The sequence below is a fragment of the Dryas octopetala genome, chromosome 8 (assembly GCF_963921425.1).
Source record: "Dryas octopetala chromosome 8, drDryOcto1.1, whole genome shotgun sequence".
NCBI lineage: Eukaryota > Viridiplantae > Streptophyta > Magnoliopsida > Rosales > Rosaceae > Dryas > Dryas octopetala.
Window position 1 is genome coordinate 9,811,682 of NC_141373.1, and position 26,811 is coordinate 9,838,492.

Here is a 26,811-nt window from a genome sequence, read left to right on the forward strand (position 1 = left end):
GACATGTTAGATTGTTCTAATAATAATATAACCTCTTACTCTATCTTAAAACATAATATGTCAAATTGACTAGAAATAGTATAGACAGTTGCTTGAAACAAAATTGCTCTAAAGAAAAAATCGACATTTCATATTAATATGTTTACTGTTGAATGATACACATGTCACATGCTAAACTATTTGGATCACATCCTTGCATCACATTGTATAGGTAGTGGAACTTATCTCTATTAGTGATGTAGTTCATAATGTGATATGAGAAATGTGATTCACATAACGTTACCGAAAAGAAAAGACTTTTTTTGATCAAATAGACATATTATTAAGTATGCATCAACTGCCACCTTAGCTGGTCTAAAAACGCAATTTGTTTGATCAAATTATTCCGAACTTGTAACATTTGCGTGGAAATAGGCGGATACAGTTGGGAAATGTTGGTTAATTTGCGTGGGAAATTAGAGAATTTTTGAGTGAACGGAGAGGCTTGGATTTCGCAGACTCTCCTTCTCTGCCAGCAACAGAAACCCAAAAGTGGGCAATGCACTGCAGACCCTGTCAATCAATGGAAACGAAACAAAATCTCTCATTCTTGTCTATCTCTTCTTTTCTATATCCGTCATGTCACCCTCGTCTTCCCTCTCTGGCCTTTCAATTCCAGAGATTAATCCGGGCGATATATATGCCTTCCGATTTATCTCTCCACCTTCTACATTCCCTTTTTTTTTTTTTTTTTTCGGTACAAAGAAGTCTAAATCCACAAGAAGGTAGGGGGAGGGCGATAGTTGGAACTCTCTGACCATGGATGTGGGGGTCTAGTGCTCAATCACTGAAGCTATTAGTCCCACTTAACCCCCAACATTCTTGTCCAAAGGTATTTTCTTCTATACCCAACTCTTGCTTTTTCATCTTCTGTATTTCATTCTATTATATATGTATGATTATGATGATTCTTCAGCTTGTTGAACCTCCATGTGAAAAACCCAGATTGAGTTTATGCCTAATTGAATTGGGTTTATGTTAGTTTCCTAGTTTGAGATGGTTCAAGCTTTATGGTTGTAAGTATAAATGGGATCAATGAAATCAGTGAAATACCATAGCTATCTTTTCTTATTGATGATTGTCATGTTGATTTCATTGTAAATGATTTCAATGCATGCTAATTAAGACTATTGTTTTTGCCCTTGGCTTTTTTTGAATGATTTAGTTTTCTGATTTGTTCTCTTTTTTTGTTTTGGTGTACAAGGTTATAGGTAGAGGTATATCCCCTGAGAGCTCTAGTTTGAGCTCCTTGTGAATTGTGATATATTAAGTACTTGACTCTCCTATCCTTTGGCGGTCTCACATCACTTGAGCAACCTCGCAAGATATTAATCTTGTGTGACACTATGTCTGGATCTGATCCTGACCGACAGCTTAAACCTGGTATGTTATGACAATCCAAAATCTGTGCCTACATGCATTCTTCCTCAATTTTTGTCAAGATCTTCATTTTTAGATTTATATGAGATCCATATATAGTTTTAATGATTCTTATGAAATGAATATATAGTTTGATGGTTATATATATGATCTTCTGAAATTGAATTAATCAATTTGGAGCTCTTAGTTTTCCATCTTGTATACGAAATATGTAAATAAATAGAAATATAGTGCAAATAACACATCTTCGGGTTTAGGGTTTACTTAGAGCAGAAGAATGCAAATTTATATGGATTCGACTGAATGTTATGAGGCCTGGTATACTTGCAAACCACATACACTCCAAGCTCCGAGCCAGGCTTCCATGCACGCTCAATTAGGTCGTCCAAGGTCAAAAGAGTGGCTAATAGAATTCCTCCTTGTGTATTCATGTACCTAAGTCCAAGAGTAATGATGATGGTTCTTAGAGAGTATCTGGAGAGAGAAAAACCATCATAATGGTATGTAGGTGGAAGGGAGTGGCACGAAAAATTGCAGAGGAAATTGTGTTCTCATCCATCTATTAATCTCTTTTTTATAGTTAAATTAAGAGATAATGTAGTTTAAGCGATTGAATTCATGCCCTACTCCACTTAAGAGTCATGGTTTTTATCCAAACTCCTACTTAAACCAACTTTATCAGGTTTACAGTCCACCACTTTTGTGGACAGATCACAGGTTTGAATATTATCCAACCCAATATATTTTAACATCTCCTATTCACCCACATAGGGTGAGAAAACCTTATGATTTTTCTCAATCTCTTGTACACTCATCTTTTCATCTTGAAAATGAAATGTAGTACGTCACGAGAGAAAATGAGCAAACAGCGGTTATTAGGTCATCACGCTATTAATCAAGTGCTTCACGCAAAAGCATCTTGAATATTGCACAAAGAAGGAATACTACACCTGGTTAAGCACTCCTAATCCCTCATAATAAGCAATTTTATACCCTAGATGTGTAATGTACTTATGACTTATATCAGTAACAAATACGACATAGAATTTGATCGACTATAAGTCGAGAAAACATGGTGTACTGTCGAATAGTCTTCCTTAACACTTATGTTGGTCCAATTAGACTCCACTGCTTTCCCCGACCCGCCTCTTGAGACCATATAACTTATAGTCCTAGTTAAACATGTTAAAGTAGAGACATCGAGTATCCTCTTCATGACGCTGTCTTAAGTTAACAAAGGGCATAATTAGCTAGGATCAAGAAGATAATAATTCAAGTGACTTACACAGTGATTAAGTAAAGATGCATTGATCACCTCCCACTATCGATCAACATAGAACATACTAATCTATCGATCACTAGGCTTGAGAAATAAATCTACGTCATTCGAATTCTAGCATAGTTGTTATGCAAGCGCCTAACCTTAGTTCCAGCCAAGTACCTTCTTAGAGCCTGTCTAAAATCACATTTTAGTGTAATATAGGCTACAAACAGTTCAAGCTGTGGCAGCGCTTTCACGCGCCAGCAGTGCTTCCATGCACCAAGAGAAGCGTGTGCAAGAAATGCGCCACCTTAGTGGCCTTACCAGACCACCACTAATGGATTTGTCTTGTCATGTGGAGTCTGTGGTGGGTTCTATTTCCCATTGGAATAAATCTTTTTGCACACATTCCCACAGCTGCCATGACTGCAATTAAGGGTCGTAAAATGGCATTGATTTTTTTTATGGACAGAGAATCAATTAACATTGGTTTTGAAAGACAAAATATACAGGCAAGGTACCTCAAAGTTAGAGCTTGAAGAAGCAAAAAATGTTTTCAAGTTTTATCACGTATCCTTAAGAATTAACAAACTATTATTTTATAGTAACTATCATATACATATTTACATTATTTTTTTTTTACAGGAAATACATATTTGCATCATAAAACAAATACTATAGGTAAGGACTCATTTGGGGTTTCATGATATATGAAAGGAGAACAGGGATTTTTGTATCTTATAATGGGTTTCACTTTATTCGTTAAAGTAAAAGAAAAACAAACTAAGTAAAGCCGTTTTAACACTTTTACACTATGATATTAACCAAAGTACAAGTCCTGGGCTAAAATGTCTAAATGTGCAAAAATAAAATAGTAAAAGAATTTTGGGCCAACATAACCCTTGGGCTCCAGGGAATCCCCTGTGTGGTTTCACTCTTAGATTTGCTGGATATTGCGATCCTACCAGTGCTACATATGAACTATGTACACTCCAAGCTTTGAGTTCGGCTTCCTTTCACGTTCTAAGGCCCTTCAAGATCGGAAGGTGGTTACTGGAGTTTATTCACATATCCAAGTCCAGAGCAATGATGATGACTCTTTGAGAGACTGTTTAATTAGACAGAAAATCACCCTTAACTGTAGGTGGAAGGGCAGGCATATTATACATTTGTAGGCCATGTTTATCAGGTTGGGATTCACCAACTATGTTGGGGGATCATGGGTTCAGATATTTTCCAACCGAATATATTTTTAACAGGATAAGATCAAAACTTTTTTCCTTATTAATCAAGCTCAATACAGCTGGGCGAGTTCTACTTCTCAGGTACCATAACTAAAACAACATGATTTCTGATCATTACAGCTTATTGCAAGCATACATGTCATTGTTCTCTTTGTACACAATGGAAATGGTTCAATACTCATTACAAGTAGATATCTATTTTTAATAGGCATGCCAATACAAAGCAATCAGAAAAAGATATGATTTCAGATTTGATTCTTTGAATTGTCAGGACCATATTGGTTTGGTTTCCACCAATTCAAATCACTTTTGTGTTTTCAATGTGGATTGTGACCATTTTGAAAACTCTAGGAGAAAAAGAAAAAGAAAAAGAAAAACCCTTGTGTTTGTGAGTCAACTTAGTTTCATTATTCTGTGCAGATGAAAACTCTGAGGATGAGAAGAAAACAAGGCTTGGGTCTTTTAAGAAGGCAATTTCGAATTCCTTCAATAAGGGTCGAAGGAACAGTAAGGTAATGTCCTTCCCTATTGAGGATGACATTGATGCAGAGGAGTTAAAGGCAACGTATGAAATACGGAAAGTACTTGTTGCAGAAGATCTTCTGCCATCAAAACATGATGATCCTCATATGATTCTAAGGTTAATTATTCTCTGTTTTGATTGGCACTAACAATTAGTGATGCCTGAGTTGCTATTATCCAACTATGAATAGATTGTTATGTTTACGTATGATGGTACAGATTTTTAAGGGCCAGGAAATTTGACATTGAAAAAACAAAGCAAATGTGGGCTGACATGCTCCAGTGGAGGAAAGAATATGGTTCCGACACTATTATGGAGGTATTCTTTAATGCTTCTATTGAACTTGTCATATAGTGGAGATCATCTAGTCGGACTAGCTACTATCTATGTGTCTGAACTTTTTCCTTTGGTTATTTTATTAAGGACTTTGAGTTCAAGGAAGTTGATGAAGTGTTGAAATATTATCCGCAAGGCCATCATGGAGTTGATAAGGATGGACGACCTGTCTACATTGAGAAACTTGGTCAAGTTGATTCCAACAAGCTGATGCAAGTGACCACAATGGAACGCTATGTGAAGTACCACGTACGGGAGTTTGAGAGGACCTTTGTGTGTAAATTCCCTGCGTGTTCCATTGCTGCAAAGAAGCACATTGATCAGAGCACCACTATTCTGGATGTTCAAGGAGTGGTATGTGAACACTTTTTCTTTTAATCTTAGCCAATTGAAGATACCCAATTATATTGTAGATATGATGTTCTAATTTAGTTCAGTTCAGATTTTAGCTAGCTTTTGGAGATCTGCTAATGAGCACAGCTAATCAGTTGGATGCTAAAAATGTGGTTTTTTTATTGTAATGTTTGTGGATATAATTTCATATTACTTTTTACATCTATTTTAATTGTAAAAGAGGTGATGGTTAGTTCATACAATTGATGCGCAGGGGCTTACAAGTTTAAACAAATCTGCAAGGGAACTTATCCAGCGCCTTCAGAAGGTTGACGGTGACAATTATCCTGAGGTATCCTGTAAAAAGCTGTATCATTTCAAGTTTGCGTGTAACAAGCTTCTTGGTTTGCTTCCCTAGCATGAAAGGTAGTTTTTGTATTTTACAACGCTGATTGAATGTTTTGTTTACCGTAGACCCTGAACCGTATGTTCATCATCAATGCTGGTTCTGGATTTAGGCTCTTATGGAACACTGTCAAATCTTTCCTTGATCCCAAGACCACTGGCAAAATCAATGTAAGTTTTTGTCTTTTGTTTACCATAAACTAGTGCTAATTTGAAATGTTGATTTAGTAATGGTGCTAAAGGAGTTGATGATCTTCCATCAGGTTCTGGGAAACCAATACCAGAGCAAGTTGCTTGAAATAATTGAAGCTAGGTAAGTATCCTTCTAAGAAAAATATTTTTCCTTCAATCCAGTTCTTCATGTTTCTGTACGTCTTTTAGTCTATTTCCAGTTCAATCTAAGCTAAGTAAGGTTCCTTTCATAACACGTTGTACTTATAATGAATCTGCAGTGAGCTGCCACAGTTTTTGGGTGGTACTTGTACTTGTGCTGATAAGGGTGGCTGCATGCTTTCTGATAAAGGCCCATGGCATGATCCAGAAATAATGAAGGTGATTTATTACTTTTAGAATATGAAGTTATTCTTCTCCCACAACCTAATAGCATAAGCTTTTGGAAAAATTGGTAAACCAAAAAGCTTTTATCCTGGTACCGGAGCAGGAGATCCTAAATTCGAATCCCTGCAATTGCAACCTATCAGTATTAAGTTGAATTCCACATATAGGGCTCTAGTGGAGATAGGCCACATGGCCACATGGCCACATGGCCACATGTGAAGGGGGGAGGGGGTGGGGGGTGTGTTAGAATATAAAATAATTGTTGTTACACAACCTAACAACTTAAGTTTTGAGAATAGTGGTACACAAACTAACCTTATGAACTCATTTTTCTTTGATTGTAATATGTTTAATCTATCCTAATTCATAGTCTTATGTGAACAAAAGATCATAAAATCTGTTATGTTGATGAGCCAGATGGTTCAGAATTATCGTGAGGCCAAATGCACAAGCACAACTTCGCCAGGCGGTATGGAGGAGGATAAGATAATCTCTGAAGAGGATAGGGAGAACAAAGTCACTGAAGAGGAGGAGGTGAACATAATCTCTGAAGAGGAGAAGGAGCAGATAATCTCTGAAGATGAGAAGCCTTGCCCAAACGTACTCAGACCTTGGCTCAAGTTTGCCTTTTCATTTTTGTGTGTTTATGGCCTCTCTTCAAACTGTCTTGTCTCAGTTTTTACAATGGATCAATTGCCTCATTTCTGTTTTATTGCTATTTTCTTTTGGTATGCTACTACATGAAGAGATCCGATTCTATCTGCTCAGAAACATTTTTAGAGGCTGATATGCATTATTCAGGGGAGCATCTCTCTCCTCTGCATGAACAAGTAAGTTTAGCAGACTGAAACATGAGAAATCTGTGACACCTTTGTTGTCTTTGCTACTTTTGGCTTTTAGCATCATACTATAAGTCTTGCAACTCATAAGGGGGTGGCTATTTGCAAATTCATTTTTTTTTCCATATAGATGAAAATTCAGGTTTACCAACCCTTTCTGAAATCACTGGTCAGCTCGTTTCTTAGCTTCTTACAACTACTATATTTTATTGCTACGACCAATTGCATATGTCAGATTCTCATTCTCATATTTATAATTAGTTAAGACTTAACTGTCTGCCTCTCTCTTTGTCAAAATTTCTGTCTTATAATAGTTTTACTTTGGATCCGGCACTTGCTGGGCCTTTATCATTTAATGTGCTCATTTGCTTCATCTTTTGCAGCTTTCAACTCCTACGGCCTATCAGAATGCCCACGCTGAGCCAATGCTTGGCAGGGCAACTGAGAAAGAGCTGAATGCTGCGCTCAACCGAGTCAATGCCTTGGAACAACAGATGTCCAGAACCAAGCAGGTAATCATATATCTTGGTTTTTTTTAATTCTGTTATTAAAGTTCATATGAAAAAAAAAAATAAAATAAAGAAAAGAGAGGTCTGAATCTAAGAAAACTAAATTTAATCTTGTACATTTTCTTTTTGTGCCAATGGTTCACAAGGCTGGGGCTGAGAAAGAGGAAAAGCTGAAGGCTGCTCTCCAACGCGTCAATGCTTTGGAAAAAGAGCTGTCAGAAACCAAGAAGGTAAGCATTTTGATATTCTTGAATTCTGTTTGTGAAGTTTGCATACAAAATCAAAACCAAAAATGGAAAGGTCTAGACATTTTCTCTTTGTTTCATTTTTGCAGGCACTTGAGGAAGCCGCTCTTAAACAGGAGGAGCTTCTAGCCAATGCTAATCAGGAAAAGAAGTTTGTATGTGACTAACCAGTGCAAGTTTGTGTACTTCAGATCTATACAATTATTTTGACCTTCTGGTGTTTTGGACTGTAATTGCAGAGCCTATTCTGTTGGTGAGGTGATCCATGTAAGCATAATCTATCTAGTGTGGTGGATTTAGAGGCTCAAGTTTGCGCAGTTTGAATTCTTAGGAGGGATGAAGTACTGGAAATATTTGCATCTCTGTGTTGGGCTATTTGGAATGGCTGGAAGCTTCAAGCAGTGGACTGGTGTTATATCAGCAGGCATTGTGGTTATATGGGGAGTTCCAAAGTGGTAACCAAAATCCACCCCCCAAATATGCAGAATCCTCACAAAAGTAGGAGCCTCCTCCTGGGTTACTTTTTAAGATCAATGTATATAGATGCAGCAATTAAGGAAGGAAACATCACAGAATCAGAAAAACAAAACAAAACAAAAAAGAAAAAGAAGAAAAAGGAAGGAAACATCATGCACCAAAAACTATGGTAAAACCATTGCAGGAGTATTTTTCACCAGAAACTTAATATGGAATGCAGGTTCAGTAATAATGGGTGAACCACATGAAGAGGACTATGACTGCAGAAGGGGATTTAGTTTTATTTGGTTTTCACTTGTATGTGATTTGGAGAGAACATGTGGATGGAGGAGGGCCCTCTGTGGTTCCTTCTGTACATTGCAAGTGATGCTTCTGCAATTGTAACATCTTCAGTTTAAAGAGAATTTCAGTTTTGAGATAAAAAAAAAAGGTTAGTAAATTAGGCTCTAGTCTCCAGTTTTATTTTTCATTTTTGTAAAAAGTCTTGTACCAAATGTGTAATTAGATGTCATCCTTACTTTGGTTTTTTTCTTTTTAATTTAGGTCCCTAGTCAAAGCTTGATATATTTGGGCCTTGGACGTCTTTCAATATGAAATACCCATATTCCTATTGCTTTAACTTTTTTCTAAGCGAAAAACTTGATTTTTCATTTTTTTTTTTTTTTTGAGAAAACCGGCCACCATTGGAATGGTCGTGATGGTCACTACCAGATTTGGCCACCACAGAGGCGCATGCGACGCCTCTTGGTAAGGGTGAGATGGGTATGGTAAGGTTGATCGAAAGGGGAGAGATGGGTATGGTAAGGGTGAGGATGGGTGGTAGAGTAAAATTCAAAAAATCAAATTAAAATATATTTTAATTTGATCTTCTTTGAGAACTTAAGTAAAGGACCAAAGAGTAGACCTTCTGGGATTTTATGGAATTTTAAAGTGGGATTCCCTTCTATTATAAATTTATAACAGGGTCATCGTTATAACAGATAACTGATTGCCCAATATAATCCATCTCTGAGAGTCATTGCTCCAACATGCAAAACTGACACATTAATTACCCAAATGCATTTTAGAATAATTATTAGGCTTTTTAGCAAGATGCCTACCTGAACTTTGACTTGATTTGCATGTTACCACCTAAATTAAAAATTAAAATAAGTTGTCCCCTGAATTAAATTTTGTTTGCAAGTTACCACTTTCATCCAAATCTTCGATTTTTTGGTTTTTTCATAGAGAAGAACTTGGGTGGGGAAGCTTTTGCCACCTCACCATGCTGAGTGGCAAAGCCCAACCAATTACAAGTGGCCACATGTACAACTTTTTTTTTATTTCTCTTTTCCTATTTTTACAAACTTTGAAAATTAATTAAAAATAGTTCCGGACTCAGAAAAATACACGGAAAATTCTTACGGACTCATCTTGACTAATAGTAATTTACTATGGAATCAAATTATCAATTTGCTCTCTAAGAGTTTCCAGAAAATTTAGGAAGTCCAAATTTATTTCTAAAAAATTAAAATACTCTGAATTTTTTAAAAATTCATAGGATAATCTCCCGAACTCCAAAAAATACAATGTATGCACCATTGGTCTTCTAAAAACTAACACTACCTTTCTCGTGAACACTTGCTACCCAAAAGACCAAGAGGTCTTAGAGGAAAATAAATTCAAACTCCGGAATGTTAATTTGTATGAAAGGTAATGTTAATTTCTAATACTACCTTTGTATTTTTAGAAGTTCGGGAGATTATCCTATGAATTTTTAAAGAATCCCGAGTATTTTAATTTTTTAGTAATAAATTTGGACTTCCTAAATTTTCTGGAAACTCTCAAAGGGCAAATTGATAATTTGACTCCATAGTAAATTACTATTAGTCAAGACGAGTCCGTAAGAATTTTTCGTGTATTTTTCTGAGTCTGAAACTATTTTTAATTAATTTTCAAAGTTTGTAAAAATAGGAAAAGAGAAATAAAAAAATGGTTGTACATGTGGCCACTTGTAATTAGTTGGACCTTGCCACTCAGCATAATGAGGTGGCAAAAGCTTCCCTACCCAAGTTCTTCTCTATGAAAAGACCAAAAAACCCATGAGGATTTAGATGGAGGTGGTAACTTTGCAAACAAAATTTAATTCAGGGGGCAACTTGTTTTAATTTTTAATTTAGGTGGTAATATGTAAATTGAGTTAAAGTTCAGGTGGGTATCTTACTAAAAAGCCTAATTATTATTATGAAATTGTTGACATTATGATTAAGAGGAAAAAATGATCAACTAAACAATTAAAGAGTCCATGATCATAAACCAAAAATATTATTGGTGTGCATATCAAGATATAACATTGGGAGAACATATTATAATGTAATATGATCCTCTTAGAATGTGGTTTGAGTGAAAGCAAAAATTTGTAAACCATGAAAGTATGTTTGTGAGCTTATAAGTTATAAGTTATAACTTATTTGGAAGTGGAAACTTTAGACCTTTCTTTTAATAGAAAGATCATAATGGAGCCCTTCCAATTTGAGTTGGGTTTGTGCAATCACAATGTCTTGTAACATAAACCTTTCTTTACACAGGTTGTTATCATAGTTTCGAAAGTACTCTAGTGAACCAGTAGAAACTTACTGTGTTTCACTTATGAACTTTTATTCACTTATGAATTGTCATTTCAAAAAATGATAAAATACATAGATTAAGAAAAAATTTGTCAATTCAATACAATATACAAATGGACTCATGCACATGAAGCTGAATAAAAATAAGGGTTTTTTTAGAAGCTAGCCCAAAAACAAAAAGGCCTTGATAGGCTAGTTTACCTGAAAAACACGAAGATAGGTTGATCTGTTTTTTTAATGTGAGAGAGAGAGAGAGAGAGAGAGAGAGAGAGAGAGAGAGAGAGAGGAAATTTACTTTTAAGATATAGAGAACAATCTAGCATGTTGAATTAAAATGTTACCTACATTATTTCACTCGTATTCACCGTATAAATGTATAATAGAGTTATTATTTTAGATTAGACTCATCAAGATAGAAGGTATCTCTTACCTACAATCTATTAAATATATGTTTATGGTTGCACTACAAGGAGAATGTGAGGATGTATGTCAGTGGTTGCATTTACGATGAGCCCAAACTACAACATACCATTTATAGAGATCAAACCAACTTTAAATTTGGTTGAACTGAACCACTGTTCGATTTGGGATGCGGTTGCATATAGATTTAACTATTTAAGCAGTTTACAGAACGGTGTAATTAATCTTTTAGGCAGAAGGGAGAAGAAATGTAGAGGATACAAAGAGGAAACTTATACCACCAACTAGAGAGTGAGAATTTGAGAGATCGAGGAGCTTTGATAAAGATGAACTGCTTAATTTGAACATATTTTAACCAAATGAATTAATATTACACCAAGGGGTGAGAATATGGAGCATCTGTTTGAGAGAAAGTTTTGATAAAGAAGAACTGCTTTGAATCTGTTTTAACCAAATGAATTAATATTACACCAAGGAGTGAGATTATGGAGCATCCGTTTGAGAGAGAAGTTTTGATAAAATGAATTGCTTTGAATGTACGAATCTAAATGTATTGGTACTCATATGAGAGCTTCTATTTTGATGGGTGAGAATCACCCATACCTGAATCATGCACACCTGATCGGGATGAGATCCTAATAGAAATTCTCTGTGCTAATCTTATATAAGAAGTTTTTCATATGTAAAGGATTATTGTATCGGATCCTAGATTTTCACGTATATATATAGGCCCATGTTCGAACAAACTTCCTATATAGAATTGATATAAAAGATTCTTGTATAGGATCTCGGTCAAACCAAAGGTGTATGACCCGTAGGGGTGGGCGCGGTGCGGTTCGACTCACTTTTCTCCCGGAACTGTGTGCCGCGCCGGACATTAATACACGGTGTGGTTCGGTGCTTAAAACAGTGAAAGAAATAAAAAAACCAAACCAAACCAAACCAAACCATTCAAGGTGGGGTGCGGTTCTCCATCGCGGTTCTAGGCCTAATGGGCTATTATTCAGATTAGCACTTTTGGGCCTCACATTTATTTTTTTAAGCCTAAGCCCAATTATTTAATGATGCAAACCCATCCTAATTAACAAGTTTTGGCAACAAAAAAATAAATTTACAAGTTAATTCAATGAACTTAACAAAAAAGACTCACACATTAAACTTTGCTTAACCTGTTTAGTACTTAAAACTTAAAAGTTAAAAACAAAATCAATTATACAAGTATACAACCAATGACTACAACTACAAGTTAAGAACCTGCTTAAAACAAAGTTACTAACTTACTAGTTACTACAAGTTATAAACCTTATATGGCATATACCCTATACACTTATATAGTATATAACTATATATTATACTCTAGAACTATAAACAATTAAAAAATTTAGTATATAGATTATAAACTATAAATAATATACTAATTTTTTTATATAGAATATAAAGAATATACTAATTTTATTATATAAGGTAATGGGAATAACTAAAATTATATACTAAAATATTATTAATTTATTATTATATTATATATCTAGAAAATAGGTCATAGGGTTATATAAAATATATTTTAGGGTCTAAACCCTAAAATATAGCTACGTTAATATTAATTCTAATATTTTATTAGGGTTTAGGGTTTATGGTCTAAAGTGTATAAAAATGTGTACAAAAAGTGTATAAAAAGTATATAATAATGGTATAAATATATATAAAAATATATATAAAATGGTGTATATATGTATAAAAATATATTTTTTGCAAATATGCGGTGCGGTTCGGTTCGGTGCGGTTAAATAAGGTGTAGAACCGGAACTGGAATTGGAGAGAACCGATGCGGTTCGATTTTTTTGGTTGGTGCTGACTTTTTTTGGTCAACGCGGTTTTTTGGTGGTGCGGTTCGGCCGAGTTTGGCGGTGCGCGGTTAAAATGCCCACCCCTAATGACCCGTGTGTGGATGCAAGAATCCTTGCTATTTTGACCCACCACAACTATTGTCTTGACCTCTTTTAAACATTTTCTCAAAAACTTTCACTTATATCCTTATATGCAATATAATAAATAATAAATTACTCATAAACTCAGTTTTTGAAAGATTTTTAATTAGAAACCCAGTCAAATAAAAAATTAAGTTTCAACTCAATTTGTTTATGTACGCAGACACGGGTCAGAAAAACTACACTACGTACTGAGCGCTCGGCATCACACCGAGGGCTCGACAGGGAGAGTGCTCAGCAGCCTATTGAGCGCTCGGTGCATGCAAATGCAGATGCATCTTTTTTGCATACAAATGCATCTTTTTTTCTTGCAAATGTAAGTTAGCTTATAGCTAGATACGAGTTGTATCTACAAGAGCCGAGCGCTCGGCAGATGTTTCACCGAGTGCTTGGTAGATGCTTCACCAAATGCACGGTGGATAGTTTGAATTTTTACTTAAGTTTTGGACTGGCTGGAGTTTGACTTAACTTTATTTCTTATTTTGGATTTCTAATTAAAAAACCCACAGCCACTCTCTCCTCACCGCCGTTCACCCCTCCCCTCTCTCTCTCTCTCTCTCTCTTATATTTTTATACTTTTTTTTTTTAATATTGCTCAGTGTCTAAATTTACTATCTTATCTTAATTAATTAGATTGCTTCTTTGTAGCTCTTTTTCTGAGCGAAGGCATTTTGAAAATTTAAATAGATAATAGATAAAATTGCTAAATCTCGAAAGAAAACCAAAAGAATAGAAAGGAAAAGACTAAAAGTTGTTATTACTTATTAGCAAACAGTTATTTTTCATCCCAGACAAAAAAATAAAATAAAAGACAGTTAATTTTCAATAAAAATAGTTATATTGAACGGCGTGGCTTGCATTTCGGCATTTGGCGACTCTCTTTCTCTGTCAACAGAAACCCAACCCGAGTGTCCATGCACACTGCAAGAGCTAAATCGAGCATGTCATCTTCGTTGTCTCTCTGGCGGCAATGTCAGGTGCTCTATATATTCTCCTCTGTTTTCTACATTCTTGTCAAAGTATATTCTCTTTTGTTGTCCCCCTTGCATTTTTATCAAAGCAGTCGAGCAACCTTGCAAAACATCTGTGAACCCATGTCAGGATCTCTTGACCGAAACCTTAAACTTGGTAAGTGACAACAATCCCGTATTTGAGGATTGCATATAGGGTTTTTCTGACATTTGATTTTATAAGGACCAAGATAAAAGTTCAAATTTTTCTCTACTCAACCAGTCAACCTCAATGCAGCTGGGTGAGTTTTACTTTATGGGTTTAGCTTGCATTACATTCATGGTTTACAAATTTGGTTGTTTGATTTTTCAGAACCATATTAGTTGGGTTTCCTTCAATTCTAATCACTTTTCTGTTTTCTGTGAGAATTGTAATAATTTTATTCACTTGGCTGCATTTTCATTTGGCAATGTCTAGGAGAAAAAGATGTTTTAGCCTTATCTTCAACAAAAGGAAAAAACTAACATGCGTTTTTGAGTCTATTTTATTTTATTTTTCATTATTCTGTGCAGTTCTTGAAGAAAATTCTGAGGACGAGAGGAAAACAACAAGGCTTGGATCTCTCAAGAAGAAGGCAATCAATGCCTCCACCAAGTTTAGGCATGCCATGAAAATGAGGGGTCGAAGGAGCATTAGGGTAATGTCTATGTCTATTGTGGATGACTTTGGTACAGAGGAGTTACAGGCAGTGAACGCGTTTCGCCAAGCACTTATCTTGGAAGAACTACTGCCCTCAAAACATGATGATCATCGTATGATGCTAAGGTTAGTTATTACCTGTTTGATTGGCATTTAAGATTAGAGATGGCTGAGTTGCTGTTATCTGAATATGACTAGATTGTTCATGTATGATGGTACAGATTTTTAGAGGCCAGGAAATTTGACATTGAGAAAACATAGAAAATGTGGGCTGATATGCTCCAGTGGAGGAAGAAATTTGGTGCCGACACCATTATCGTGGTATTCTTTAAAGCTTCTTTTGAACTTGGCATATAGTCGTGATCTTCTACTTTGACTAGCTACTATTCAATATTCATGTGTCTGAAGTTTTTTCTTTGGTTGTTTAAGGACTTTGAATACAAGGAAATTGATGAAGTCTTGAAATACTATCCGCAAGGCCATCATGGAGTTGATAAGGATGGACGACCTGTCTACATTGAGAGACTTGGTCAAGTCGATCCTACCAAGCTGATGCAAGTGACAACAATGGACCGCTATGTGAAGTATCATGTACGGGAGTTTGAGAGGACCTTTTTGTGTAAATTTCCTGCTTGTTCCATTGCTGCAAAGAAGCACATTGATCAGAGCACCACTATTTTGGATGTGCAAGGAGTGGTAAGTGAAATTTTTCTTTTGTAAGCCAATTGAAGATACCCAATCATATTGTAGACAAAATGTTTGTTTAGTTCTTCAGTTCAGGATTAACTAAATTTTGGAGATCTTCTAGTGAGTATATGTGATCCAGTGGGATGCTAAACATCATGATTATTTATTGTAATGTTTGTGGAGATAAAATCATGCTGCCTTTTGCACCCATTTTAATTTTAGAAGAGGTAATTGTTAGCTGAGTACCTTCAAAAGTTGTAATCATTGGTTCATTGCTGTGCAGGGGTTTAAAAATTTCAACAAATCTGCAAGGGAACTTATCCAGTGCCTTCAAAAGATTGATGGTGACAATTATCCTGAGGTGTCCTTTTAAACTGTATGATTTCAACTTTATGTGTGACCAGCTTCTTGGTTTGCTTCCAAAGCAAAAAATGTAGTTTTTGTATTTTATGGCGCTGATTGAATCTTTCATTTACTGTAGACCCTGAACCGCATGTTCATCATCAATGCTGGTTCTGGATTTAGGCTCTTATGGAATACTGTCAAATCTTTCCTTGATCCCAAGACCACTGCAAAAATCAAGGTAAGCATTTGTCTTTCGCTTACCTTAAACTAGTACTAATATAAGATTATGATATAGTAGTGGTGCTAAACGAGTTGATGATTACACATCAGGTTCTGGGAAACAGTTACCAGAGCAAGCTTCTCAAAATAATTGATGCTAGGTAAGTATCCTTCTCGGAAAAACATATTTTCTTCAATTCAGTTCTTCATCTTCCTTTACATCTCATGGTCTATACCTAGTTCAAGCTAAGCTTAGCAAGCTTCATGATTCACATTATGTGGTAACATGCTAATATATTTGTTTAGTAACAAAATAGTTTTAACCTCAAATTTCTGTCATAACATGTCGTCCTTATACTTTACCAGTGAGCTTCCAGAGTTCTTGGGTGGTACTTGTACTTGTGCTGATAAGGGTGGTTGTATTCGTTCTGAGAAGGGGCCATGGAATGATCCAGAAATAATGAAGGTGATTTACTACTACTTGATTTTTCTTTAATGGCAAAAAATATCGATTTATCTTTAATTGCAATATCTTTAATCTATCCTTCATAGTCTAACTTGAACAAAAGCTCATGCTGTTATTTTGATGAGCCAGATTGTTCAGAATGATGAGGCCAAATGCACAAGTAGAACTTTGTCAGGCATTAACAAGAAGACAATCTCTGGAGATGAGAAGGCATGCTCTAAGGTACTCAGACCTTGCCTCATGTTTGCCTATTATTATTATGGCCTCTCTTCGAACTGACTTGTCTCTGTTTTTATAAATAATCAATGGCCTGACTTTTTCTGTTGCTATTTTCTTTTTGTATACTACCACATGAAGAGATGTGATTCTCTCAACTCAAAAACTGTTCCGGAGGTTGACGTGCAATGTCAAGTGGAGCATCCAAAACTCTCTCTTGTTCCTAAAGAAGTAAGTTTGGCGGACCTCCATCCACATTTGGCAATTGTGACTGAATGAGAATTCTGTGATACCTTATCACCATACTATAACCTTTTTCAACTCATAAGGGGGTGGCTATTTGCAACTTCATTTTCATTTTGCATATGAACCTGAATTCAGGTTTTCGACCCCTTACAAAAATAGTCCATATACTTCTATGTTGTCTGTGCCTTTATCATTTGATGTGTTCATTTGCTTCATCTTTTGCAGGTTCCAATTACCAAAAAGTACAATAGGGCCTATGGGTTTGAAAACTTGACTCCAATTGTTGACAAGGCTGTGAATGAAACTCGGCCTAAATCAGCTCAATATGGTAAATGTTTTCTTGCTGAAAATATAATCTAAACAATATAATGCTTATTCTTGCAAATGCTAACTGAATTATATTTATTTCTCCTCCACAGCTCAAGATAGCATTCCCATGCATGATGCTTGCAAGGATCTTGAAGGACTAAGCAATCACTTTGTTTCTAGAATCATTGCCTTTGTCATGAGTATTAATGCCATGGTCTGGTTTGCACAAAGCATGCCGAAGAAACTAACTCATGACGCTGCCCTGTCTGGAAGCTCTGGTGCCATCTCCAGCAATGACTACATGACCTTGATAAAGCGCGTGGTTGAAATGGAGGAGAAAGCGTATGTTCTCAGCAAGAAACCAGCAGTCATGCCACCGAGAAAGAGGAAATGTTCAATGCTGCTCTCAACCGAGTCAATGCCTTGGAACAAGAGCTATCAGCTACCAAGAAGGTAATCATCTTCGTATACTTGAATTCTGTTATTGAAGTTCACATACAAAAAAAACAAAAACAAAAAACCCAGAAAAGGAAAATCAAAATCTTGTGAAAACTAAATGTAGTCATGTACTTTTGTTTGTGTCACTTTTTGCAGGAACTTGAGGATGCCCTTGTTCGACAGCAGGAGCTTGTAGCCCACCTTGACAAGAAGAAAAAGAAGAAAAGGAAGTTTGTATGTGACTAAATACCAAATAGTTGCTTCTGATCGACCAAAAACCAAAACCCAAATAGTTGCTTAATGCTTAACCAGTTCAAGTTGTGTATTTCAGATCTATGCAAGTGTTTTCACCTTCTTGTTATTTGGACTTATTGCAGAACATACTCTCTTGCATGTAAGGGGGCAGCTTTGCAGATTTTCTGGCTCAGGTTTGTATGTCTCTCTCAGGAGGGATGAAGTGGAAATGTTTGCCCATCTGTGTTGGGCTATCTGGAATGACAGGAATTCTACCTTGCATGAGAAAGCTTCAAGCAGCGGACTGTTGTTACATCAGTAGGCATTGTCATTATATGAGGATTTCCAAAAAAACCACCCTCCAAATATGCACCCTCCTTACAAAAGTGGGAGCATCCTCCTGGGTTTGTTCTTTAAGATCAATTGTAGATGCAGCTTAAGGAAGGAAACATGCACTAAGGGATTGATTGTTGGTGTTGCACCGAGGCGAAGGACTACATTTTGCAAAAGAGATTTTCCCTCATTTATAGTCAAAATACAACACCCAACATGTGATCTACATGCTGAATGCGGGAGAAATCTTTAATGTATGCACTTGGGATTTGGTTGATTTGGAGAAAGCTCAGCAATGGAATTGCAGCAATGTCGATTTCTGCTTAAAAATAGTGTCTCATGAGTTGGCCAGGTTTTCACTTTTATGTAATATGGAGAACATATGAATGGAGGGTCCTTTGTGGCCCCTTCCCTACCTTGCAAGTGATGCTTCTGCAATTGTAACATATTCAGTTTAGAGATTGACAGAGTGTAATTTAACAATGAAAAAACTGAGTTATATATGAGGCTACTATGACGCAGACAACGTTGAATAGGTCTCAACCAATTTTTGTGGTCGATACAACATAGATTACAATCATTATAAACCTATTGTCCTTTGTTCCTCCAACCCTCAAACTACAGCCACTTGCAGTAAACATAAATCATTTCTGATCCCCTAATCACCTAGGATCATAGTGAACGATCCAGAGTTCAATCTCCCAAAACATATATGATCAATCAAAACAACTGTAAAAATTACATTTACTCGATCAAACCAAATAAGTAAGATTGATTATATATGTACATGGTAATGTTCTTTTGTTTTCATATTATAAATCTGAATCATACATTCAAGAGTCATAACTTTTTTTATATAGATTCACAATCTGACAACATCAAATTGTTACATTGCCAAACTATTTTAAAGAAAATATTACGGTATATGCATGTACATATACATGTATAAATTAGAGTTGACTCATATAGCATAGATTAACAATCTGATAAATAAACATTTATCTATATGTATGGACCGATTCATATGTGTTATATTTTGCTGCATGCATACGTTTGCACATGAATAATTTCATATGTATATATAATATAGAAAATATATATTCCTCGGCAATATTTTTGAAAAACCCTTGAACAACTTGTTCCCATAGGATTAACGTGCTACACTCAAACATTGTCTTCAGATTTTTTTGGTTCCACATTTGCATGTTATTGGATAACACACAAATGATAATTTTGTCTGTCAAAAAATTATTGAAGCTCTCAAGGACACACATTAATGTATAGCAGGCACTTTCAAAATATTGCCACAAGTCAACATGAAAGCATGGCATAACTCAAATATTTGATCTCAATTTATAATTTGACATAACCCTTCCAACCCTTTTAAGCAGCTGGCCAACAATGGCAAAGCCCCACGATCAAAACTTAGTGGAGCACCATAAGTGACAACCAGAAATTTGACTTCAATATCTTAAAAAAAAAAAAAAAAGGTGGTTGACTTTCTCCTCCAATCTTCAACAACCAACTGAATAGTAGCTATAACGATTAGAAATAGAATAAACCCCAGAAGCAAACGACACAAAACTACTTTCAAAAAGAATCATTTTAATTCAGTAATGCTACACTTACCACATTTTTATACCACAATTTAATATCATTTTACATGGCATTCATACATTGGACACTAAAAATTAAAAAATAAAACTTAAAAAAGAAAAATGAAATACTCTTCCAGTAAAGTAATGACACATCAAGTGGAATACAAATGTGGGAAAAAAAATGTGGGACAACTAGCATTATTGATTTTAATTTCATGCATATATAAACTCTTAAACAATAATGCTAGTTGTCCCACATTTTTTTTCCCACATGGTTAGGGAAGAGTACTGCAAGTTGAATTGGAAATTTCGATTGTTTTTTTGTTTTGGTATAATTAAATAAAAAATTAAAATTCCAAATTCTAAAAATTCTGAATAAAATCATATAAAGTATTTGAAAATTTCTCTTACTCTAAAATTTTAATTCAAAAATTCCGGAATACTCCGAGCATCACTGGTCCAAAATATTATGAACTTTTCATATGTTTCTAGTAAATTTGTATACATGTCATAATTCTATATATACATTCTCTAACATGTTTAACATCATGAAAACACCTTAAGTAAACTTTTAGTATGTTTCTAGTAAATTTTTATACATATAATGATTCTAGACATTCTCAAACACCCAGTATGCAAAGGCGATCTGTTTGTATTAGTCACAAATATTAGATAGATTAGTCCTATGTTCCGAGAAGTTATTTGTGATGATAATATCTCCTATTATACGTTGTACGTTGTTAATTTGTTTTGTTTTGTAATACTTTGGAATTACTTATGTAAAATATAGTACTGTTCATAATATTACATAAATATTTGTCAGTTTGTGTATGTAAAATATTAATTCATCATCAGGTTTGGCTCCTTCTATAGTGCACTAAGTAAAAGCAAATCTGGTTAAGATTGTCTCATATTCATAACGTTTTACAATAAATAATGAATAATATCTTGAGTTTTTTCACTAATTGCTAATTTGTTTTGGATTAGATTTTCATACTTCTTTATGGTACACGAGTGTATAAACAGACAAATGTGCTCCATGTCACCCTCTCAGAATATAAATATGATTTTGTTTTAATTAAGTTGTTTTCTCAATTTTCTTTATATTGAACATTTATGGGATGCTACGTCTCCATTGGGGTAGTTTCAAATTTTGGAAATCTGAAAATTTTTAATAATTTTCCAAAATTTCTAAAAATCCTAGTTTTGAAATTTGGAAGGTATTTGAAATTTTGTAAACTTTTTTCAAGGCTTATATTCCAATTTGATCCATTGAAAATCAATCGAAGAGTCCAACAATGCACATGATAGTATAATACAATAATTGAAAAAAACTACAAGAAAATACATAAATACAAAGTTTTTTTTTTTTTGCCAGGACATAAATACAAAGTTAACCAACTACAGTAGTTATTGGTCGACTAATAATATCTTCCTGGACGTGTTGGAGATCAAAATCCCCACATCAAAATTTCAAAAACAAAATATTGTTACTTGTTACTTTGTTAGTAAACAATTAATTTCTTTTTCATAAAAGGTAAACATATTATCTTTTAATAACAGAAATTGTGCGGAGAAGGACGGAGCCGTTGGGAAAGGTTGGTTAGTTAAGAATGAAGGGAGTGGCTTGCATTTCGCAGGCAAATGCAACATGCAAAGGTGGTCATGCACTTGCAGACCATGTCAATGGTTCAAATGGAACAAAATCTCTCTGTTTTTGGTGTCAATCTGTTTTTTCTAAATCAGTCATGTCATCCTCGCTGTCCCTCTTGGCCGTCCATTTTCAGAGATTAATTCGGATCATATATATGCCCTCCCCTTTATCTCTTATCCCCCAACATTCTTGTCAAAAGGTATTACTCACTCCTCTCTCCCATACCCAACTCTTGTTTTTCCCTCTTCTATCAAACCCATTATGTTTTTGTTTGATCTTTAAGTTTTTGAATCTCCATAGCTACATTTTCTCTTTTGAGTACTTGTCATTTTGAGATTTATCTTGAATGTTTTGGTTTTCTGATTTGTTTACTTCTTTTTGGGTGTGCTGCAAGGTTTCTAGGTGTGGGGTTATCATATCTCTGAGGGCTCTAGTTTGCATGAGCAATTTGTGATATATGAGTGCTTGACTCTCCAATCCTTTGGCTTTCTCAAATCGGAGAGCAACCTGGCAAGATATTAATCATGTGTGACACTATGTCTGTATCTCTTAAACCTGGTAAGTTATAAGTTTTAACATCCAATATTTGTGTCTACATGTAATTATTGTCATGATCTTAAAAGAGAGTTTTAGATGTATATGAGATCCATATGAGGTTTTACTGAATTAATCATTTTTGGAGTTCTTAGTTTTCTAGCTTGTATGAGGAATATGATCAAAACTTGAAATTTCCCCTTAATCAAGCTTAACACAGCTGGGTGAGTTTTACTTCTTCGGAACCAAACAACATAATTTGTGATCATTATGTTGTTACTCGTACACAGCTCATTTCAAGCATACATGTCATTCCTATGCTCATAGACAATGCATAGTCATCTTGTTATATTAAGAGAGAAAATTGTTCAAGAATATACCAATTACCAGATATTTCCTTCTGATAGGCTCAGAAAATACAAAGTAAACTGGAAAAGATATTTGCTTGTTGAAATTGTTTAGCTTACATATTCATGGTTTACAAATTTGATTGTTTGGTTTGTGAAAACCATATTGGTTGGGTTTTCCCTCAAGCCAAATCACTTTCATGCTTTTATCGGCCCATGGGGATTGTATAAATTTCCTTCGGTTAATTTGATTGCATTTTCATTTAGCAATGTATAGGAGAAAGAGCTTTCTTATCTGTTTTTTTTTTTTTTTTTCATTCTGGAAAAAAAAAAAACACTTGTGATTGTGAGTCAATATATTTTCATTATTCTGTGCAGTTCTTGAAGAAACTTCTGAGGATGAGAGGAAAACAAGGCTTGGGACTCTTAAGAAGAAGGCAATCAATGCCTCCTCCAAGTTTAGGCATTCCTTTACTAAGAAGTGTAGAAAGAACAGTAGGGTAATGTCTGTCTCTATTGTGGATGACATTGATGCAGAGGAGTTACAGGCAGTGGACGCATTTCGCCAAGCGCTTATTTTGGAAGAACTACTGCCCTCAAAACATGATGATCATCATATGATGCTAAGGTTAATTATTCCCTGTTCTGTTTAGCATTAACGATTAGAGATGGTTGAGTTTCTACGATCTCATTATGACTAGGTTTTTATTTTCATGATTGATGGTACAGATTTTTAAGGGCCAGGAAATTTGACACAGAGAAGACAAAGCAAATGTGGGCTGATATGCTCCAGTGGAGGAAGGAATTTGGTGCTGACACTATTATGGAGGTATTTTTTTAATGCTTCTATTCAACTTGGCATGTAGTCATGATCATCTAGTTAGACTATCTACCATCTATGTGTCTGACCTTTTTCTTGGGTTATTATCTGCAGGATTTTGAATACAAGGAAATTGATGAAGTAGTGAAATACTATCCACAAGGGCATCATGGAGTTGATAAGGATGGACGACCTGTCTACATTGAGAGACTTGGTCAAGTTGATTCTACCAAGATGATGCAAGTGACAACAATGGACCGCTATGTGAAGTACCACGTACGGGAGTTTGAGAGGACCTTTGTGTGTAAATTCCCTGCATGTTCCATTGCTGCAAAGAAGCACATTGATCAGAGTACCACTATTCTGGATGTGCAAGGAGTGGTATGTGAAAATTTTTCTTTTAATCCAAGCCAATTGAAGATGCCCAATTATATTGTAGACAAACTTAGCTTTAGTTCAGTTCAGAATTTAGCTAGATTTTGAAAATCTACTAGTGAGTACATCTAGTCAGTGAGATATTAAACATAAATTACATAATGGTTTATTTTAGAGATAAATTCATTTTTCTTTTTTCATCCCTTTTAATTTAGAAGAAGTAATTGTAGTTCATATAATTTATGTGCAGGGGCTTAAAAATTTCAACAAATCTGCAAGGGAACTTATCCAGGCCCTTCAGAAGATTGATGGTGACAATTATCCTGAGGTATCCTATAAAAGCTGTATAATTTGCATGTAACAAGCTCCTTGGTTTCCTTGCCCAGCACTTTTGTATTTTATGACACTGATTGAATGCTTTGTTCACTCTAGACCCTGAACCGTATGTACATCATCAATGCTGGTTCTGGATTTAGGCTCTTATGGAACACTGTCAAATCTTTCCTTGATCCCAAGACCACTGCAAAAATCAATGTATGCTTTCGTCTTTTGTTTACATTGAACTAGTGCTAATTTAAGATTTTTATGTAGTAATGTTGCTAAATGGGTTGATGATTTTGTATCAGGTTCTCGGAAACAAATACCAGAGCAAGTTGCTTGAAATAATTGATGCTAGGTGAGTTTCCTTCGACGCAAAATATATTTTGTTCAATTCAGTTCTTCATCTTCCTGTACATCTTTTATTCTACATCTTAGTTGAAGGCTTGAAGCTAAGTATTACCAAGCTTTTTGATTCACATTATGTGGTAATATATTTGTTTAGTAACACAATATGGTATTAACTTAAAATTTCTGTCATAACACATTGTCCTTATACTGTATCAGCGAGCTGCCAGAGTTTTTGGGTGGTACTTGTACTTGTGCTGATAAGGGCGGTTGTATGCGTTCTGATAAGGGCCCATGGAATGATCCAGAAATAATGAAGGTGATTTACTAGTAATTGCAATCTCTTTAATATATCCTTCATTGTCTAATGTGAACAAAAGATCACAAAATATGTTCTTTCAATGAGCCAGATGGTTCATAATGGTGAGGCCAAATGCATAACTAGAAATTTGTCAGGCATTGAGGAGAAGACAATCTCTGAAGATGAGAACTCAAACTCAAAGGTACTCAGGCCTTGGCTCCATTCTTTCCTTTCATTTTGTGTGTTTATGGCCTCTATTCAAACTGTCTTGTCTCAGTTTTTCTAAATGATCAATTGCCTGACTTTCTATTTGCTTTTGGTATGCTCCACATGAAGAAACGCAATTCTTTCAACTCAAAAACTGTTCCAGAGGTTGACGTGCAATGTCAAGTGGAGCATTCAAAACTCTCTCATGTGCATAACGAAGTAAGCTTAGCGGACTTCTACCCACATTTTGCAATTGTGACTGAAACATTAGAATTCTAGGATACCTTTGTTGTCTTTACTACATTTAGCATCATGCTATAACTTTGGCAACTCATAAGGGGGTGGCTCTTTGCACCTTCATCTTTTATTTTTCATAGTACTGAATCAAAATTCTGTTTAAGAACCCCTTTCAAAACTAGTGCAGGTCCTGCACTTCTATTTTGCCTTTTCCTTTATCATTTGACGTTCTCATCTGCTTCAACCTTTGCAGGTTTCATTCACCAAAAAGTATGACAACTTCACGCCAATGGTTGATAAGGCTGTGGATGCAACTTGGCCTAAACCAGCTCATTATGATAAATTTTCCCTCCGTGAAGGTATATATAATCTAATCTAATTAATATAATGCTTATTCTTGCAAATGTTGACACTAATTATATTACTCTCTTTCAATGCTACAGATTGCTTCCCCACGCATGACACTTGCAGGGCTTCTGAAGGACTAAGTGGTCAATTTGTTTCTGGAATCATGGCCTTTATCATGGGTATTGTCGCCATGGTTCGATTGTCACGAAACATGCCAAGGAAACTCACTGAGGCTACCCTCTTTGGAACCCCTGTTTACTACAATGGAATGATGGTTAAAGGCCACCAGTTGCCTCCCCCTGCCATCTCCAGCAATGACTACATGAACATGATGAAGCGCATGGCTGAGTTGGAGGAGAAAGTGACTGCTCTCAGCACGAAACCAGCAGTCATGCCACCCAAGAAGGAGGAAATGTTGAACTCTGCTCTCAACCGAGTCAATGCCTTGGAACAAGAGCTTTCAGCAACCAAGAAGGTAATCATCTTCATATCCTTGAATTCCGTTAATGAAGTTTGCATACCAATAAAAAAACCAAATAGGAAAATCTATATCTTGAGAGTAAACTAAATGAAATCATTTACATTTTCTTCACTTCCGCAGGCTCTTGAGGATGCCCTTGTTCGTCAGGAGGAGCTTGTAGCCTACCTTGACAAGAAGAAGAAGAAAAAGAAGTTGTTGGTATGTGATTAAATGCCTAATATTTTCTTAATCAGTTCAAGTTATGTGTATTTCATATGTAGCTAAGTGTTTTGACACCTTGTTTTTTTAATGTAATTGCAGAACCCATTCTCTTGGTAAGTTGGTAGCTCCAGTTATTTGATTGGATGCTCTGAATGAACTCCTCAACATTCCTTGTTACTATTGGTAGCTGCTGGTGGCGATGTTATACTGTCAGCCCCACGAATGCTTGTCATATGCATTCGGTTCTATGTTTGCTAGTTTGATGTTGTAAAGTTGAAGCTTTTGTACATTATTATCATACAGTGTGTGTGCCTTTCTTTCACAGTTGTGTATACTTTGAGTAAAAATGGGCACAGCTTTTGTTTAACAAAGATTTCCAGTGTCCTCTCCATTTTAATTCAAGCGCAAAGATAGTTGTTGTGGTGATGAAAGATTTTGAATCCGGAAAACTTTCATTTCAGTTTCAATACATGACATTCGTTGAGTGCATGGTCATCATGACATGCTATGACCATCCTAGAAATGATGATGCTATACACCATGACAAACATTCAGAAAAGAAGTGTCCAACAAAATTACATAATCGTTTATGCTTTGACTTTCGAAGTTGGTGGTTCCAAATATTTTCCCTGTAATTCCAAAAGAGTGTCGTCCCGTTTACCTGCTTTAGAATTTCTGGGTTGCAGTTTTAGGGATTATTTGGTATTAGATCTCTAAGAAGAGGTAGTGTAACTAAGAA

The 26,811-nt window shown here is 35.4% G+C and overlaps 2 protein-coding genes and 2 pseudogenes across 2 annotated transcripts; all 4 read left to right on the forward strand.

The window, feature by feature from the left end:
• Positions 1–514: 514 nt before the first annotated feature.
• On the forward strand, positions 515–8,578 carry LOC147277021 (phosphatidylinositol/phosphatidylcholine transfer protein SFH3-like). The gene is made up of 15 exons (XM_086252884.1): positions 515–871; positions 1,244–1,422; positions 4,345–4,564; positions 4,666–4,765; positions 4,871–5,137; positions 5,391–5,468; positions 5,591–5,692; positions 5,785–5,834; positions 5,974–6,073; positions 6,497–6,679; positions 6,826–6,909; positions 7,302–7,430; positions 7,574–7,657; positions 7,762–7,827; positions 7,912–8,578. The coding sequence occupies exons 2-15, from the start codon at positions 1,386–1,388 to the stop codon at positions 7,927–7,929; spliced, it is 1,518 nt and encodes a 505-aa protein (XP_086109010.1). The 5' UTR covers positions 515–871; positions 1,244–1,385; the 3' UTR covers positions 7,930–8,578.
• A 5,676-nt stretch (positions 8,579–14,254) lies between these two features.
• On the forward strand, positions 14,255–15,071 carry LOC147277022 (phosphatidylinositol/phosphatidylcholine transfer protein SFH3 pseudogene; annotated as a pseudogene).
• On the forward strand, positions 15,060–18,015 carry LOC147277023 (phosphatidylinositol/phosphatidylcholine transfer protein SFH12-like; annotated as a pseudogene).
• A 3,977-nt stretch (positions 18,016–21,992) lies between these two features.
• Positions 21,993–26,344, forward strand: LOC147277024 (phosphatidylinositol/phosphatidylcholine transfer protein SFH3-like). The gene is made up of 14 exons (XM_086254119.1): positions 21,993–22,113; positions 22,815–23,064; positions 23,166–23,265; positions 23,371–23,637; positions 23,882–23,959; positions 24,064–24,165; positions 24,258–24,307; positions 24,517–24,616; positions 24,708–24,800; positions 24,935–25,024; positions 25,296–25,401; positions 25,486–25,865; positions 25,992–26,069; positions 26,172–26,344. The coding sequence occupies exons 1-14, from the start codon at positions 22,080–22,082 to the stop codon at positions 26,187–26,189; spliced, it is 1,746 nt and encodes a 581-aa protein (XP_086110245.1). The 5' UTR covers positions 21,993–22,079; the 3' UTR covers positions 26,190–26,344.
• The last annotated feature ends 467 nt before the right edge of the window (positions 26,345–26,811 follow it).